Source organism: Chenopodium quinoa, unplaced genomic scaffold (assembly GCF_001683475.1).
Source record: "Chenopodium quinoa cultivar QQ74 unplaced genomic scaffold, ASM168347v1, whole genome shotgun sequence".
Classification (NCBI taxonomy): Eukaryota; Viridiplantae; Streptophyta; class Magnoliopsida; order Caryophyllales; family Amaranthaceae; genus Chenopodium; species Chenopodium quinoa.
Window position 1 is genome coordinate 2,571,870 of NW_018745248.1, and position 19,277 is coordinate 2,591,146.

The 19,277-nt window shown below is 40.5% G+C and overlaps 1 protein-coding gene across 1 annotated transcript in view; it reads left to right on the plus strand.

Moving 5' to 3' along the window:
* Window positions 1–11,030, plus strand: part of LOC110711258 — a 34,113-nt gene extending 23,083 nt beyond the window's left edge. Inside the window, exons 10-15 of the mRNA XM_021889635.1 lie at window positions 4,741–4,837; window positions 5,357–5,450; window positions 5,925–5,991; window positions 9,469–9,642; window positions 10,169–10,291; window positions 10,628–11,030. Of these exons, the coding sequence (XP_021745327.1) occupies window positions 4,741–4,837; window positions 5,357–5,450; window positions 5,925–5,991; window positions 9,469–9,642; window positions 10,169–10,291; window positions 10,628–10,792 (720 nt within the window). The 3' untranslated portion in view covers window positions 10,793–11,030. The remainder of the gene's footprint in view (window positions 1–4,740; window positions 4,838–5,356; window positions 5,451–5,924; window positions 5,992–9,468; window positions 9,643–10,168; window positions 10,292–10,627) is intronic.
* The last annotated feature ends 8,247 nt before the right edge of the window (window positions 11,031–19,277 follow it).

The following is a 19,277-nucleotide window of genomic DNA, read 5'->3' on the forward strand; positions in this document are numbered from 1 at the left end:
GTCGGTTTTGCCGGGGTTGACTTACCCCTATCGTCCGATTTCTCGGACCTAACATGACCCGGCATGGCGGCCAGATCTATGGATTTGGAGGCCCCGCTATCGCTCAGCCGGGGTTGTTCTCCTTTGGACTGCTTAGAGGCAGTCCGCGACGTCGTCTTGGCCGCAGAAGTGGAAGTGGTCTTGGACGCGACCGTCTTCCTTTGTTTGGACGCCTTACCGTCCTTGTCCGTCTTGGACGCAGGGGACGACTGCTTCCGTTTGGACCTAGGGGTTGGAGTGGCCAGCTGTAGAGGCAAAAGTTAGTAAAAAGAGAGCAAGATAATATAATTGATAGGCCGTGCCAAGTTAGGAAGATCTCTTCCGTAATGCATACACGGCGATCTCTTCCGTAATGCATACACGGACGAAAAGAAGAAATCAAGATGGGTATACTTACTCCTTTAGATTGCTCGTACAGCTTCTGGCGAGCCTTGTACCGAGCCAAGTCAATCTCTGTCATGTTGACCTCCCCTTTCTGCTCTGGGTCAAGCATCTCGTACGCCTTAGCTGAAAAAGAGAAGCAAAAAATGTTAGAAATTTCTTCAAAATCAAATAACCTACGTACGTGTAAGAATATATGTCCATGCGTCCACCTTGGGGCAGGTTCTGGTACAGGCCGTAGGCGGACATAAATGTGGGATCCCGCAGCCAGCAGGATAAAGGGACCCAGTTACTTGGAATGCGCTCAGTTTTGCCGTTCCTTTTCACCCGCTTGACTTTGAAATATTCAAGCTGGTACTCAGGGTGGACGGGTGGCTTATCAGGTCCCCGCGTCCAAGTTGAATTGGCTCAGCATTGAACCGATTCATTCGCAAGTTAAATTCAACATCTTTGGTCTTGATGCGGTAGAATCGGTGCTTCCAGTCGCGCCACTTAGAGACGCGGTCCACCACCATCATGTAGTATCTAGTGGTGCTCAAGATGAACCAGTCGTCCGTATCCGCGTCCAGCTTAGTCAGTGAGTGCATCTCACAGAAAACAGCAAAGTCTGGCTTGAAGCCTTTGCAGATGCACGTCACCAAGTACCCAAAAATGTTCAACCATTTGTTTGGCATCAGCTGGAAGAGGGCTATGTCATACTCGTCCAAGATTGTGCGGACGAAAGGATGAAGGGGGAAGCGCAGTTCGACGTCTAAGGCCGCCCGGTAGACGCTAAAGGATCTTTGGCGTGGCCTCTCTTCTTCCCAAGCGGCCAAAGCGCGGGACTTCCTTGGAGGCTGGATCTCGAATCCCTCCCCAAGGTGGAGGAATGCCTTGTATTCCTCAAATTTGTAGTTTAGGTAGCCCAAGGCTGTGCTACTCACCGTACAGGCGAACGGATCCTTGAAGTTGTCAATATTGGCAACATCCTCCTCGATCGCCTCTTCGCCCTCAGCGGCCGCCGCTTCGCCCTCGGCCGCATTCTCAGCCTCATCCTCCTCTTGTTGAGGAGCGCTCCCAAACTCGGAACACAGCACTCTGTCCAGATTGGCTGCCTCCGCTGAGCTGCGGCTCCTAGAGCTATGGCCGCCTCAGGGAGAGATAATATCTTCTAGGGGCCTTTTGCCTTTATCTTTGGCATCGGCCGCCTGACTCCCAGTAGGAGGGGCTCTGCGAGGGGGCAGGTCGGACGGTTCATTAATTGAGACCCCCGTTCTTGTTTGTCCAACCTGCCATATCGGAGATAGAGTTCTGAGGGGGTGGGGACGGACGTATCAGCGTCCGCCCGAGAAGAGGAAGGAGGTCCTTCACAGAGTAGCAACTCGGCCCCATCCATGACTGAGCTGGCATATTAGGGGAACCTCAACCCCGGAGTTCGCCCGGACGTTCCCCCCGTAGTAGAAGCGCCTTGAGTTCTTTGGCGCTCGAACGAGGAAGTTACTTCCACGGCCGAGCAGTGAGTGCCCGTGGAAGCGTTTGTAAGAGTGGAAGAAGGGGTCTCTAAGTTAGTATTATTTGGGTCATATGGAGGCCTAGGGTTCACCAGACTTCCGTCTGGATTTCTGGCCGCATGACGTTCATGCGTCTGCATCGTCCGTGCCATGTTCGAGAAGAATGGGTGGATGTGAGTTGGTACGCACTAGAAATGGACCCACTCCATGAAGGAGACAACTCGTCTCCGTCCACTCTAGACTCCTCAGGCGAACGACCGACCTCATGAGGAGAAACTGACGAAGCCTAGTGTTGAGCCAGATTTTAAATGAACAAAGAAATAAAAATGCAAGGAAAAGAAAGCAGGCGGCCTACCTCTGTACATGTTGAAAACTTGGAAGCCTTGGAGGTTGATCGGAAAACTCAACAAAAGTGCCCGGAAAACTCAAACGCACGGTGGAGCTCTCGAAGATTCAAAGAAAAACTCACTTTCTCTCTCTAGAAGCTCTGACTTCTCTCTAAAAAATGTAAAGTTCCAAAGTGCCAAAATGAAGTCAAACCCCTTGTATATATAGGCAAAATTTATGGGGGTAAGACAGTAAATTCATCTTTCCCGCCTAAAACGGTTATAATTTGAAAATGTGACCTAGAATTTGGAGGGACAAGGAGGAACTCCGTTAAATTAGGCGGAAAAGAAGATGACCTAATAAACGGCGCGTCCAAAGGGAAGTTGGCAGAGCTAAAACTCCCTCCGCAATGGCAAAACGGCCGCATCTCCCAAAAGCGAGACGGCCTACCTTCGTCCGCGCCATTTGTATAGATAGGCGGTCACTCTAAAATTGTCAGAAAACTGACAAAACCGTAATACACTTGTACGCACCAAGGCTATTTGAGGTCAGAGGAGTCGGCCTGTAAGCGTATAAGCCACCCCCCCTCTGAGGGGCAAATGTTGAGGGTAAAAATACCTCGTATACGTGGACCAATCCCATAGTGACACGTGGCCCAATTATAGGGTGACGCGTGTCACCACGGGAAGATGCCACGCAATTCAGAGCCCTTAAGGTCTCGGCCAATCTCGTAGCGACACGTGGCCCAGTCAGAAGGTGACACATGTCATCATGAGAAGATGCCACGTGTTTAGGGCATGTGTTCCCTCTTTAATCAGCACGCCAGAAAGCCCTAACAACGTCAGGGCCCAAATCCCGAGAGATATCAATGAAAGCTGCAAAACGGCGCACGTGGCATTCACTGATTGCGCAGCCAATCACGCCACGCAAATCTATGGTACAAACCCTAGAAAGGGGCACGAGTCCCACCCCTATAAATACCCCAATCATTTATGATGGGAGGGGGGATGAAGACATTTACAAACAATAGAGCATTAAATAGCTCCCACTTCTCTCTACTTTCTCTCTCTAGCCTTTCCCGTTCTGATCACTGACTTGATCGGAATATTCGTTGTTTTTGCAGGTTGGACCGTCTCGTTGCCAGAAGAGCGTGACCAGTATCCCAGGAAATCCAAAAAACCCCCGAAACAAGTGTGATATCGGTCAACGTCACTTGAGAAAAGTTGAAACAGTTCGAATGTAAGGAGATGCGGTTGCCGAGAAATGTTGAAGAGAGTGGTTGGCAAGGTTGCCGGAGTGTTGATTTCGGTTCTTAGACTTGCTTGTTTAGAGTAGAGAGAGAAAGTTGCCTTTGCCCTTTAAGGTTAATGGGGGCAGAAGAGAGAAGATAGAATTAGAGGTTGGGGGGAGCCGTGGGAATATGAGAGTGTTAGGTTTGAGCTTAGAGTAAGTGGGCTGGGCTTGTTTACATGTTACATTTTAGTATAATTTTGTTTTTTTTAAACAAAAGGGGAAACGGATCTGGATACGGGTATTTTATTTGGACCCGTACCCAGATCCCTTTTTTAGCACAGGGTCGGATTCGGATCCGCCGTGTCCAAATTTTGAAGATCCATATCCGCAAAAACGGATATGGATCCACGGATCCGGATCAGATCCGGATCCATTACCATCCCTAGTCATGTTTGATACCGAGGATCTTAGACTTTTCAAGCACAATGTGATTAGTATTCCATGTTAGAGTTTTTTGATTCATCAATTTTCACATCGAGGTCTAGAATTAGAAACTCTAGATCAAGATGAAATAAGCAAGTAGGCTAGCCCCAAAATTTAGGTTAGGGTGTAATATTTAAGGGGAAATTGTTCCCTCTTTCAAGTTTCAATTGGGAAAGTTTGTTCAGTTCTATAGATTAGGGATTTTAATTATTCCAATTACTGGATCAATTGGGGGTGCTAGTTGATGATAGATTCATGAAATTGACTATAAGTTTAATATTTGCCATTCAATTATTGTGACTGCTTTAATCTTTTCATTGTTGGTTCTAAGCATGTGTTAAAACTACCTAATAATTTGTATTTCCCAAGATATCTACCATATCGGAAGTTTTGGTTTGAGTGGCACTGCCAATTTTTGAAAAAGTTAGGATATTCTAATGGTTGCGTCAGTTGTGCTAGATGTATAAAAACTTGTTTGTTGGATCACCTCCCTTACTTTTTATTGGTTACTTTTGCCCTTATCTTTATGCTGTTCACGCTCTGCTTTTTTCCTACTTTAGTAAAAAATTTGTGAGACAGACCACTTATACAAAATTCTACTCTTATGAAAACCCTCCTACAACACTCTCTCTTACTTTTTCTTACACTTCTTACATGCTGTGGAGTTCAAGTCATGTATATAGTGGACAATGTTAGGATGTAGGAAAAAAAACTGGACAAAGAAGTTGCTTTATAATTTTTTGTTTTTTTTTACTTGGAGTCTGATATGGATGCAATTTATTGGCAGCCACTGCAAGTGGAACATTTTACTTCAATCAGGAAGATGGCTAGTGAGATTTATAATTTCGCTTCAGATGCACGCGTTTTGACTACGTACTACTGTGGTGAGTACAACTTTCTGTATGATCATATAAATATATACAAATTTCTGTATTGATTTCTCATATTAAATTACTCTGGTCTTTTGTGTTGTAAACTTGTAATCATGATGGTGACAGAGTATTTATCTTACGTCGATTAAGACTAGTAATCTTTTTGTTGATGGTGTTTGTGTCTATGGAGTTTTTTGAAGGACGTTTAGGACTTTTCCTGGATCATTTACTTTAATCTGTGTTTTTTTTTGGGTGCTAATGAAGTTAATTACTAAACACTTTCACAGACTTACGTGTGATTTATCTGAGCATAGTAGTGTAGAGGCTAGGTTGCTGACATTCACTAGAGTTCTATCTTGCCTGAGTTGGGGCTTTGTGAAGTGGGCTTCTGCGCTTTTGAAATACTAGCAATGTAGAGATGTAATATAATGCTGTTTTGAATTATGCTTTATTTTGTTGCAGTTGCTTGACTAGTTTGAATGGTTTTGTGCTTTGATGCATCTTTGAAGACACCTATTATTTTCTATGTAGGCCCTGGTGATGCACCTCTGGCCCCTACTTCCTTTGAGGCGTTTTTGAAAGTCCCGAAGTATATGCGACCTCACACTCAAATTTACTGTACAAGGTAATAAGAGTTGTTTAATCCTTTTGTGTAATTTATGATCAAATGAGGTTATTGTTTCATAGTGCTTAAGTTATTTGATTGTGTAGTATATGAAAAGTCAGTGATATGCACGTGTAAAAGAAAATACGTGAAGAGGCTAAAGTTTTGTTTACGAGAATGAAAGCAAGAAAAGACATAATTGTAGTTGCAGTAGTATACAATTTGCAGCTGAAAAGTGGTGAAATTAAAAATTCAGAAGGAATTCAGAACTGTTGATATAGTTAATTTGATCTTTAAGTAGCATTTTGGATTCAACTAGCTAGTAGTAAATATAAAGCTGATATAAGTAATAAACCTCTTGGCCAACTCAGATTTGTAGGAATTCATGGAAATTAATCACTGAAATTTGGACCTGTTTTTTCTATCACCTATGCATGTAGGGATTTGCAGTCCTTTATCTCTCTGTGATTCAGGTCATCTGTATTCCTTTTGCAGTGAATGGGTACTGGGTAATCGAGAGGATTTGGTGAAGGACATAGTTGCAGAACTGGAGAAGGACGAGGTATTACTTATTTTACTCTCTGCTCCATAAATTCTGCATTTTTTCTTCAATTATTGGTCATTGAGCTTAGCATATGACTGATGTTTCCTGCTTCTGTACGTTCAATGAACTTGTTCTGACCGTATGGAAAATGTTTACGAGCATGATATTTTCTAACAGAGAATAACTTAATACTTTGTTTACATAACCAAATCAATTCCGATTTTATATTTTGTGAAATTAAGTCTTATTAAAGTTGGCTGGAGTTGATTCTCAACTTCTTTGGAGTCAAATTGTGGCGATAGTTGGCTGGAGTTGATCCGTAACTCCTTTTGGAGTCATATTGTACTTCGTAATTAACCAGTAGCGTTATTACTAGGTTGCCATTGATTAAATTGAGCGTGAGATGAGATGACTGAAGCATAAGCCTCCTTGACAAGGAAGCTTTCCAAGCTAATTAGGCCTATAGTTGTTATAGACTTATAGTTTTATCTGTTTCGTTTCTGTTTTAAATATGCTTTGCTTAGTTCATTCTCATTCAGTCTTGTTCTTATTGGAGGCAGCATGCTGTAGAAAGCCTTCTAAGTTCTTATTAATAAACATTGTTGATTGTTCACATGTTAAGAGCAGGAATCGGATATGTTTATTTTTATTAATTTGTGGCACTTAATCAGTAAAATCAGAACTGTATTATTGAGTTGGTTGGATTTAGTCCTTCAACTTCTTTCCTGAGTTATGAAGATCCAAATCACAAGAAACGTTAGGAACTAAATTCTAGTGCATTATCTAGGCTTTTAGGCTTAAACTAGTTATTGGCCTGGCGTAAATTTACAGGTTTAATCAAAATAAATTGGATTGCATCAAGGGTCTGCATTAAGCCCTTTTCTTTTGCAACGGTTCTAGATGAACTAGACCAATTCAAGATGAGGTTCCATGGTGTATGTTGTTTGTGGATGATATCGTTTTGATGGATGAAACCAAAGAGGGGGTTAATGCCATGTTGGAGCAATGAAGGCGAAGGTTGGAATCGAGAGGGTTTAAGCTAAGTCGGAGTAGACTGAATATTTGGTATGTCGTTTTGGTACTCAGAGGGGGACAAGCAATGAAGTGGTGAGTTTAGATGGAAAGGATTTGACCTTGAATATTTTAAGTATCTTTGATTGATCATCTAGAAGAACGGTGACATTAATCAAGACGTGGGTCGGGGTGGCTTAAATGGAGAGCGGCCACGGGAGTGTTATGTGACCGAAGCATTCCCTAACCGAGAATAAGGGAAAATTCTATAGGATTGCCATATGTGAAGTTGCTATATGGTACAGATGTTGGGCTTATAAGAAGTAGGGCTTATAAGAAGTAGTAAATTAAAAAAATAGAAGTTATGGAAATGCGCATGTTAAGGTGGATGGATGGGAATACTCTAAGAGATAAAATCAGAAATGAGGTTATTTGTAAGAAAGTAGGTGTGGCAGGCATTGTAGATAAACTAAGGGAAAATCGGTTGTTGGTTTGGGCATGTAAGACGAGAGACTCGAGGGTGCACCGGTTTGAAGAGTTGGAGAGTGGGACCATGGAGGGGTTAAACGAAGGAGAGGGAGATCGAAAATGACTTGGTTGGAAAGAGTTAGGAAAGATATGAAATATGTGGATTTGCGTGAAGGTGTAGCATTGGATCGTAAGGGATGGAGGGGAACATTTATGTCGATGACTACACGAAATAGTAAAATTTGGTTCATGTAGCCGACACCACTTATGGGACTAAGGCTTTGATTAAATTTAGAAGGGTTAATGTTAGAACAATATTAATAAATAAATGAAAATATAATAAAAGGTTATATATATGAAGAGTTTTTTAAATAAATCAAACACTATTATATTATAGAGAATTAAAAATTACATCAATGAAGAGTTTTTTAAGAGTCTAAACATTAGTGCAATTTAATGCGGTGAGAGAAGGGAAACGACAGATAGAGTGACATATATCGCACATGTGGCATCAAATTATATTGAAGGATGACACATGGCATTAGCATCATGTCACTATGGGTTTTAATAATATTAAAGATAACTAGCATTTTGGCCCGTTCAATGCACGGGTTATAACTTATGTTATTTTTCATATAAATGTATGCTTTTAATAGTTGAAACTATGAAGTTATTGTTTCATGACTTTTGAGGTGAATGCTGTGAAAACTTATAAAAAAAAAGTGAGGGTGGAATTGTGGAAGAATATGAAGGGATTTAGTTAACTATATATACATGAATATTGTAGAATATGAAATGACATACCCCGTACTTCGTATTTTAAGCTATATTTTAAGTTTTAAGAGATAAAAATACTTTTTTTTTTTTTCCATATGTTTATGTAATAGTTAATTCAACTTTATTCTATCATGGTAGAAATGAAACACTTTATTTTCTTACTTAAATGTGCAAGTTACGCATAAAGACTTTTGGAACATTATAATATTTTAATTTAATTTTTTTAATATTAAAAAGGTAAGAGAAGTAACATGTGGCATATGAGTGAGTTGTGAGGACATGTGGCATATGAATAAGTTGTGAGGACATTTGGCATATGAATGATTGTGGTATAAGTTTTTAAATACTAAGTATAGATTATAGATATTAAAGATTGTATAGGCAAGTATATATATGTTGTCTATAACAAATTTGGTGTCATTTATAAGCCCACCAGATATTAAGACAAATTCCTTTTAGTGCTCATGTTGCTCCCAATCTCCTCCATTTTACCTGCTAGTTCTTCTTGAGTGACAACACCCCCCACCTCCCTCTTCCCCCTAACAGCTCATTTATTTTTCAAATTGTCCTTTGTAATTGTGAAAATAATTATATTCCTTCTGTTTCAATCTAATTGCTACATTATTTACTGCAATCTATTTACTAACTTTGGTCTTATTTTTTCGACTAACATATGAAATAATGTTTACTATGTCTGTATGTATGCTCCTGTTTTTACATAAATGCATCATTTTGACTTTTCCGCTATTCATATATTGACTTTGACTTAATTCTGTTACTCCTTAATTAAAATAAAAGTAAATATCAGCGATTGTAGGTGTAACATATAGTCTCTTTGTATATCTTCATTCTGCCACTCCATTTTAGAATCTGCATCTTACTGTGGCAGTTGTTTCATTCTTCAGTAATCTTTACCTTCCAAGGTCCCTACATACTTGTATATTTTTTTTCTCTTTCCCTCCCATCTTTGAGGGCATATGCTTTGCCCTTGTGAGCAGAGTTGAGAGGGTCGGGGGGGGGGGGGGGGTGGAGGAGATGGAAAGATTGTAACTGATTATGGATATCAATTCTTTCAATAAAAAATTTTTTCCATGGAAAATGCATCCGAATATTTACACTGCTTTTTCTTCCTACTAGTAAGAGTAGAATTTGGTGTTGACTTCATATTTAATGAATGAGATTATTAAATTAATCATTTTATTCCAAATTTCCAACTAAAATAGTGAAAACTATCTGCAGGAATGGTGGACATATGTCTGCATGGGACCATCTGATCCTCATCCTAATTGGCACCTAGGAATGAGAGGTACGCAACATCGTGCAGTGATGTGGCGAATATGGAAGGAAGGTGGAACTGGCTTTCTTTATTGGGGAGCTAATTGCTATGAAAAGGCTTCAGTTCCCAGTGCAGAGGTAGAATGCTCTCTATGTATCCTTTATTATGCCACATCTGTCTAATCTTAAAATAAATAAATAAATAAATTACTGGTGTTCAATACCAATAGTCTATTGATGGTTCGTGTATGGATCATAGGTGGTGTTGGTTTCTCTAAGATAGCTGATTAGGAATTGCAAGAAAAAGCCATGTTCCTCAGTGCAATGGTAGAAATTCTAGGCAGTTACTGTCTAATTCTAGGCAGTTACTGTCTGTCTAATTTGATGATGGCATTGTTTTCTGTTGGGCAAACAATGGCCTATGTCCTCTTGTGTAAATGTCATGTTGAAGAAACTCGTGTCATGGTTCACTGCTCAAATGTGATGAGATGAGCAGGTAGATTTATTTTTGGGTTGTAGAAACCAAAGGAAGAAATGATATTGGATGGAAATTGGGTGTCTGGTTTAGAGTTTTAGCAAGTTGGACCATTTTCTAGATTGGAGACCAATTTGCCACCTGGTTTAATGTGTACACTTGTTCGTTTATTGTTGTGAAATTGGACAGGTACGATTTCGGCGTGGGCTTCCTCCTGGAGATGGCGTTCTCTATTACCCTGGTGAAGTATTCTCATCTTCAAAAGAGCCTGTAGCTTCACTGAGATTAGAGCGCCTTTTAAGTGGCTTGCAGGTAATTTTGGCAGAAAGTTAATTTGAATTTTCTGGTCATTAATTTCAATTGTGAAAATTAATTTGGATTTTCTGGTAATTAATTTCAATTGTGAAAATTAAGTTGGATTTTCTGGTAATTAATTTCAATTGTGAAAATTAATTTGGATTTTCTGGTATTTAATTTCAATTGTGAAGATTAATTTGGATTTTCTGGTCATGGTCTCCAATGGTCCTTTGGCTGTCCTTCCTATATTTGAATCCCAATAGTAAAGGAAGAAAGAAAATGAAGAACTTTTCTAATTTCAGGGCTGAATTGCAATATTTCTTTGGTTCTGATCTGTTTAGATTTGTTCAGGACATTGAGTACCTAAGGCTTTATGCCTCCCGGTATGGAAGAGATGAGAGCATTTCACTGTTGGAAAGAACTGGAGTTTATGTTGCTCCTGAGCGCTACACATACGAGCATGTTCCTTTAGATATGATGCGTGGGGAGATATACAACAAGTGCAGATCTTTGTAACTTCGTTGTTGCAGTATCAGCTTTTTGACATTATATTTAATCTCTGCTTTAATCTGCATTAGGGTCTTCTTGTAAGTTTCTCAATGCTGGTTATCTTTCACATATGGCTAACTACACAGGTAGTTGATTTACTCGAATTTGTAGAGGATGCAACTTTTGTATGATGTGTCCGTTTTCCCCATACTTGAAAACTTGTCTTTTATCATCACTTAATTGGTAATTAGATATTTAGATCCTACACGTGACATATTTATGCCCATTATCCTCTAAAAGTCTACGTTCTAATTCGTCACTATATTGATCATTCTCGACTTTTAGGCCGTCTTGTTACCTTGTTCTGGTGAAAAGCTCTTTCCCACTCGATTATAGGGTTCATTTTACTTATTTATTTATTTATCTAGTCACCTGCTTCTTTTACAAGTGGAAGTATATTTAGTGTGAAAGATGAAAGAACAAAAAAATTGTATGAGTAGGGTGGTTGGTGGGAGAGACCAATAATACAAGTGGAAGAGAATGCTATACAGTAACAATAGTGAATCTTATCAAATAAGGAAATGTCTCATTTAATAAAAAAACAATAAAAAATTATAGTGAATATTAAAAGTGTTGCAATTAATAATAACAATAAAAAATTAAGTCTTTGTTTGATTTTATTTTTTAAATTTTTTATATTGCAACAATTTTACAGAACAAGCTTGACTATACACAATTTTGATCATTAACATCTTTTATACTACGGCTATTTCACCAAATGCTACTGAGAAATTTAAATACTCACCAAATGCCATCGTACTTTTAAGAATTCACCAAATGCTTCTCAGTTCTTAAATAATTCACCGAGTGCCATTAATGACTAATGGCCGTTAACTCCATTAGTCATTAGGGCTTAACCATGACACATGTTATGATATGATTGGTCTATTTATTTTAATTCATAAAAATAAAAAAAAACAAAAAATTGAATAAAAAAAAAAAAAAAACCCAATATTTTCCAGCCACCTTCCCACCACCGTCAAACCCTATCCACTCCCCTTATCTCGCCAGAAAACAACCGGCCACCCCCTTAACCACCTAAAAACGGCCGATCGACCCTTAAGCATCCTACCTGACCCACCAACGACCCCCAAAACTACCACAAAACCTGCCCCGACCCCAAATACCACCAGCACGAGCTTTGATTTAAACACCCAGCGTTTTCCAACCACTGCGCAAAACCCCTCTTCCTATCCTCCACCCTTGAAACGACGAAATCGACAATAGAAATCGACCATTCTAGATTTCCATGGTCGATTTCAGCCGTTTGAGGGTGAAAGGTTTCCATAGTCGAGTTCTATTCTAGGTTTCCATGGTCGGTTGCAGTGGCTATGGTGATGCATCGTGTTGGTGCGTGAGGTGGTTGCGGGGCCTGGGGTTGGGATCAGCGCAGGGGTCGTCGGTTAAACGGAGTTTTGTGGGTCAACGTGTGGGTTCTGGAGTCGGGTAGGCAGAGTTTTGGGTATTGCGTGAAACAATACGGTGGTTGGGGTGGTTTTTCGGGAGGAGGAAAGGGAAATTAAGTGGAGTCGAAGGTTTTGATGGGGTCAAGGGGTTCCAGCGGGAGGTGAGGGGGTTTCGGTGGGTTCCGACGGAAGGTTAGGGGGTTCCGCAGGTGGTCAAGGAAGTCCGGCAGTTGGCTTTGGGCTGATGGTTGGATTTGACAGGTGGTTACAGTGGGAATGGGTTGGGTAGGATTTAAAGTTTTTTTATTTTTATTTTTTAAACCAATAACCGACTGACACGTGTCCACATGTGTTATGATTAAGCCCTAATGACTAACGGAGTTAACAGTCGTTAGTCATTAATGGCACTCGGTGAATTATTTAAGAACTGAGTGGCATTTGGTGAATTCTGAAAAGTACGATGGCATTTGGTGAATTTTTAAAGTTCTAAGTGGCATTTGGTGAAATAGCTGATATGTCCATTTTATATAGTAATTACCCCCGTCCCTTGGTGATAATTAGTAGTGTTTATGGCTCTTTCGAGCCACTTTTATTACTAATTGGTATTTTCTAGTGTTTTCGTAGTCTTTGTTGAGTTTTGTAGGAAATTGCGCCTTTGGAGCATTTTCTCGGGTTTTTCATGGAGCGACTACGGAAATTAGAAGAGCACGACCATCTTTGAAGCCCAAGGCCGGTTAGAGTCGTCGAGCCGGTGATTAAGGGCTCGGTAATACGAATACTGAGCTATTTGGACCGAGTATTCAAGACCTGAAGAGGAAATCCGGATTGGGCCGAGGAATCAAGCCCAATCGAAGTCCAAGCCTCGAAGAGAAGCAAGGGCCCGATCGGGCAAGCATTAGCTCGATCGGGCGCGGCGTGCAACTTTGGTGCTGGTGCGTGGCCTAAGGCGCGCCCGATCGTGCGAGCATTTAGCTCGATCGGGCGTTGCTGCTGAGAAGAGGCGCGAGGAAAAAGGCGCACCCGATCGGGCGGCCTCTAGCCCGATTGGGCGCGTGTTTCCGGAAGACTTTGTTAGACGAGCACTTAGTTTCTAATTAGGAGTTGTTTAGTTTGTTGTTTAAGCACGTTTTTGGATGATGATTACTGACTTACCTTCTTTTTTAGATTTTCTCTCTCTACTTAGGATATTTCTCTCTCTTAAATTCTCTCTCAACTTTTGTTCTTAATTACTTTCATTAATCCAGATTTTTTTTGGTAACAATTTCTTCTCTTTTAATTTCAGCTATTTCATTTACTTCTTTGATTATGTTTTGTTTTAATTATTTGATTAGTTTAGTTATGATTATGTCTGAGTAGTTTAATTCTAGGGTTTATGGGGATCCGTAATTAATATGAAGGGATAATTTGTTATTATTGATTATTGGTATTGCATGATAATTTCTTATTGAATTGTTTTAATTCTTTGCAATTAGATTATGAATCCAGCAGATGTAATTTGATTGTGAATGTTTAGCAATATTGAATTGATGAATCGAGCAGATGTTAATTTAATATTAAAGGCTATTTTTAATAGGAACTTAGTCTAGTAAATAGCGAGAGCCTGTTAGATCTATGTTGATTAATAAATTGCGAGAGCCTGTTAATCATGTTATTTGTGCAATGTTAATTATTAATTATTATGTTTTATCCCGGAATATCAATTACTGGTGAACCTGTGACCCTAGGCATTCTTATTATTGTTTTTCTCCCTAAACTTATTCTTCGTAGTATAATTCCTTTAATAACAACAAATTGGTTACTTTAATAATTTAGATTATAATTGATTAATTAGGAATAGAAAGACCAGTTTCCCTGTGGATTCAACCCTACTTCCCCATCTACTTTAGTTAGAGGACTTAGGTAATACTTTTGATTAGGGGATACGACTTTACCCTGTCAAAATTTGGCGCCGTTGCCGGGGAAAATGGTTTTATTTTTATTTCTGATTATTTTTGTAGTCTAGGTTATTTTCTTTTTGTCTTAGAGAACGTTAGTTCTTTGAGGCAAATCTCACATTTGCTTCTAGTTTTTTTGTTTATTCCCAGGTGTTCCAGATCAGGGTACATCCCATTCGATCCTGAGATCGAACGATCTTTTCATAGACAGAAAAATCTCTACAAGCAAATCCTGGCGCATTTTGGTGATAATAATAATAATCACCGCGATCCTCCAACTGGTTCTAGCGATTCAGAGGTATCATCAGACGCAGAATCAGAGATGGCGGTTCCAAAGAAGCTTAGTGATTACTCACAACCAAAGCTTACAGATTTTTCACATCTCACCCCCACTCCGGCTCTTGTTGGGGTTCAATTTGAAATTAAACCTCAATTTATAATGATGATAGAGAGGAAGCAATTCAGTGGAGCTAAGGGTGAAGACCCGAATCTTCACATTGCCGACTATTGTCAATATTGTAATACCATCAGGCAAGCCGGGGTCACTCAAGACCAAATCAGTGAGATTCTTTTTCCCTTTTTTTTAACTGGAAAAGCTAAATTGTGGTTTAATGGCTTAAATAGAACTGCACTTGGTATAACTGACTGGGAAACTCTTGTTTTGAATTTCTATAACAAGTATTATCCTGCAGAGAGAACAGCCGTACTACGGAGTGCGATTCAGAATTTTGCCCAAGAAGCCGATGAATCCTTATATGAGGCTTGGGAGAGGTTCAAGGACTTACAAAGAGAATGCCCCCACCATAATTTAGCACAATGGCAGTTAATCTAAGCCTTTTACAATGGCATTGGAAATTCTTCTAGAATAATTTTAGACTCTGCAGCTAGTGGGAGATTTATGAATCTAAATGTTGATGATGCAGGTCAGGTTATTGAAGATATGGCGATACATAATTCCCAATATGGGAATCCTAGAGGATTTGCTAACAAGGGGAAGCATATTGTTGACTCTGTATCCTTTTTGCAAGCTCAACTGACCTCTATATGCCAAAAATTAGATAATCTTAGCTCTGCTAATATAGCTAATATTTCTGCAATTAATAATAATTCTAATGAGGCTTTCGGTGAAAATTGTGGTATTATAGGTCATTGGGAACAAGATTGCAGGAGTTCCGTGGAGCAAGTTAATTCCTTTCAAGCTTATAGGCAGAATAACCCATACTACAACACCTAAAATCCTGGGTATCAAAACCATCCGTACCTTTCCTACCGGATCACTAATGTTCAAAATCCACCACCACATTGGTGGAAATTAAAGCAATGTTGGTTAATATGCAGAAGCACATGGAGAGTAAAGATGCGACAATTGATCAAATTCTAGCACATAATAAAATTGTAGATAATCAGATTGCGCAACTTTCCGCTACTCTAAAAGCCCGCCAGCAGGAAGCTCTGCCGGCACAGCCGACCAGGCCTACGGATCAAGCATATGCAATCACTCTAAGGAGTGGTTAAAACTATGAAGGTCCCCCTATTCTCAGAGTTGATGAACCTAATTTATTAAATAATGCTAATCTTGATTCCGTTAAACCAAACAATGTAGTCAGTAGCCCTGAAGGGCTAAAGATAGTACTAACATATCTAATTCTACATTGTAGGGTACGACTTTAGTGAAGGTGGCTACTCCAGACAAGAGAAATAATGCTCCAAATCCAATTATCAAACTTCCATTCCCCAATCGTCACCTGAAGACAAATTTGGATAAGCAGTTTGGTAAGTTCCCGGAGATGGTAAAATATTTGAAGGTAACAGTTCCCTTCACTGAATTAATCACACAAATTCCTTCATATGCAAAATTTATGAAAGAAATATTGACAAGGAAAAGGTCTATTAGTGAGGTAGAGACAGTAGCTTTCACTACAGAGTGTAGTGCCGTATTTCAGAATAAATCTCCACCTAAATTAAAAGATCCGGGAAGCTTTTCTATCCCTTGTCATATAGGCAATCTAATGATTGATAATGCATTGTGTGATTTGGGGCTAGCGTTAGTGTCATGCCATTATCTGTGTGTTCCAAGTTGAATATGGGTAAATTAAAAGCTACTAATATTACTCTACAAATGGCCGACCGTTCTTTCAAATACCCTTTAGGTGTTTTAGAGGATGTCCCCGTTAGAGTAGATAAATTTTATATACCCGTTGACTTTGTTGTTCTTGATATGGCCGAGGACATGCAAACCCCAATTATTTAAGGTAGACCATTCCTCAACACTGCAGGAGCAATCATCGATGTGAGAAGTGGTAAGTTAACACTATCAGTAGGGGATGATAAAGTTATTTTTAATCTTAATAATACCCCTAAAATCTCCATGACTGAGGAGAAATGTTTTAGGGTCAATGTGGTTGAGAATAATTCTAACAAGCCCCAAGCTCTTGAAAAAGATCCCTTCGAGGCGGTATCTTGTGTTGAATCCCTTTCAGATGAGATAGACAAATGGCAGAAGGAAGTCGATGCAATAGAAAGAGCACTTTACACTATTGGTCTTGGTTTCGAGGATGAAAAGGTGGAGCCGATCAAGCAAGTTGTACAAATTGAGCCTACGGTAAGTGTTCCGCCAGATCGAGTTGCAAGTGTTGAATGCAAAGACAATTTGGAGCAATCCTCGATCAAAGAAGGATCTTTGGTGCGTAGCACTGAAGAACCCCCAATTCAAGTCAAGGAGGATCCACCGGACAAAGCGAATTGGCGTCCCACAGGATATGTCAGGAAGCCGCGTCGTAGGCTAAACACCGCTAGACCAGGTGAGAAACCGCTTGATCAAGCGTTAGGCCAAGGGTCCTAGTTATTGTACTTGGTAAAAAGGTCGTGCGGGACCTAGATAAACCAGCGCTTTGCGGGAGGCAACCCGTATTTCTTGCTTTCTAGACTAGTTTTCCTTTTTCTTTATTTTTATTTTTATTTTAGAGAGGCGAGGAGAGTGAAATTTTACCTTTTATAAGTGTTTTTGTACAGGTATAGATTTGAGAGGTAAGGAGACTTAGAAAAATTTGAAGAAGAAAAGAAATCGAAGAAGACGCTAAGAGAATCCGACTGGGCACGGGCCCGATCGGGCGGAGCTTGCCCGATCGGGCGCGCAAGCGAGGAAAATTTCAGCTCTTAATTCGCCCGATTGGACGCGCAACTAGAGTTGGAATTGGAGCTTAATTCGCCCGATCGGGCGCATTTTTGTGGAAAATCGAGTGAAGAAAAAGATATGTCGGGCGAGTAAAAAGGCGAAATCTTACTTCGTATTCACGCCCGATCGGGCGGAGCTCGCCCGATCGGGCCTCTAGAATTCAGTATTTTCGCCCGATCGGGTGAGGCTTTCCCAATCGGGCGCGCCTATTTTTGGCCGTCCCCTTTTATTCCTTTCCCTTCTTTCTTTCCTCACTTTCTTCTTCTTCCATCTTCTTCATTACTACTTTCTGTCTCTAAAACCTCCATTTTCACACCTTCAAACTCCCTTATTTTCAAGATCTCCTCCAATTCTTCCATCAAAACTCAAATATTTTTACATATTCTTTATCCTTTCATCTTTCTCTACAATCTACACCAAATTTCTACCACTTTCTCTCAATTTTTCTCAAAACCCTAAGAGAGAGAAAGCTTCAATTCTTACCATTTCTCATCAAAAATGGCTCTCAAAAGATCTAGGACCATAAGGGGGGAAAGCTCAAGGCAACAAGCGCCTAGGGTTGACCCGGAGTTGCAAGTTCCGGGATGGGAGAGGGTGGTCATCACCACCCAAGAGCAAAGACAACGGATGATCAATCTCACGTCAAGGCAGGTTATTCCTACACGCTTTGTTCATCACCCCACCCTTGCTAGATTAGGAATTGATAAACCCGTAGAAAAATTGTTTAAAGGAATCGGCATGAGTGGTTTGTTTAATTTGCATTATGATACTTATGATTATTTGACCTTGGAATTTATTTCTAGTTTTAATGTTATAAAATCTAATGCTTTGATTACTCATGTTCAATTTAGATTGCTTAATAATGATGTTAGATTGTCTTTGAAAGAATTTGGCAAATTAGTTAAAATCGGATAGACCAATCGAACCTCCTCAAGACAACATTGTTGTTGTCTATCAATCCCTTACGGGGGATGCCAACTTGAACCTACAACATGCCAAGGGCACTTGGATACAACATCCCGTGCCAAAGTTTTGGCAACGGTTTGTTGGCCTTACCATCTTTGGGAGGCATGAACCCGCCAACGTTAGGAGGGATGAACTAGAATTGTTAGGGTCATACATGATACCTAGGAGTGATAAGCTCAACATTGTCCATAGGATGGCCCAACACTTCCAAAGGGTGGCCAATGCGACCAAGGGGGAGGGTACCCATTTATTTTGGTGGTCTAGTAACTCACATAGCGGTCAAACACCTTAACTTTGTCCCTAACAACGAGGGGAAGGTAGCCGGCCCAACACTTATGGACCTAGCCTATTTAGGGAGTCTAAATTGGGTGCAACCCGTGGGGGGTGACACTTGGTGGATAGTCCACCGACAATCGGGTAGGAGGGACCAAGCCTTCACTTTACCCAACCCCGCCTTGACCAAATTTGAGAAGGGGAAGCCTTCTTATACTTTCGAGATTAACGGTCAAGGTAAGGTTCAACCACCTCACCCTTCACCATAACCCCACCAATATCCCCAAGACCATTCCCCCCATCACCATTCACTACACTACCCACCACCTCCACCCTTCACCTATGGCGTACCCACTCCCTCTATCGACTATAACGTCGACCCCAATGCCCTTTATGACTTTTCGGCTTTTAGAAGCCAATTGGACCGTATCGAGATGGGGCAAGGGAGAGTTGAGGGTATGATGCAAAACCTAGATTCTAGGTCAAGCACCTTGGATGGGCGGGTAGGAAACATAGAGAGGAACCTCGGGAGGGGTCTATACCCCATGTACGATGATTATGCACGCCGAGGGGCTATTCCCCCCGAGGCATTAGTTCCGATTGGTTCCAATACCCCCAAGGAGGGTATTCTCACCCCGGTGCGTATGGTACTTATGTGGACTACTCTTCAGTCCATGGATATGGGGGTGACGCTCCTT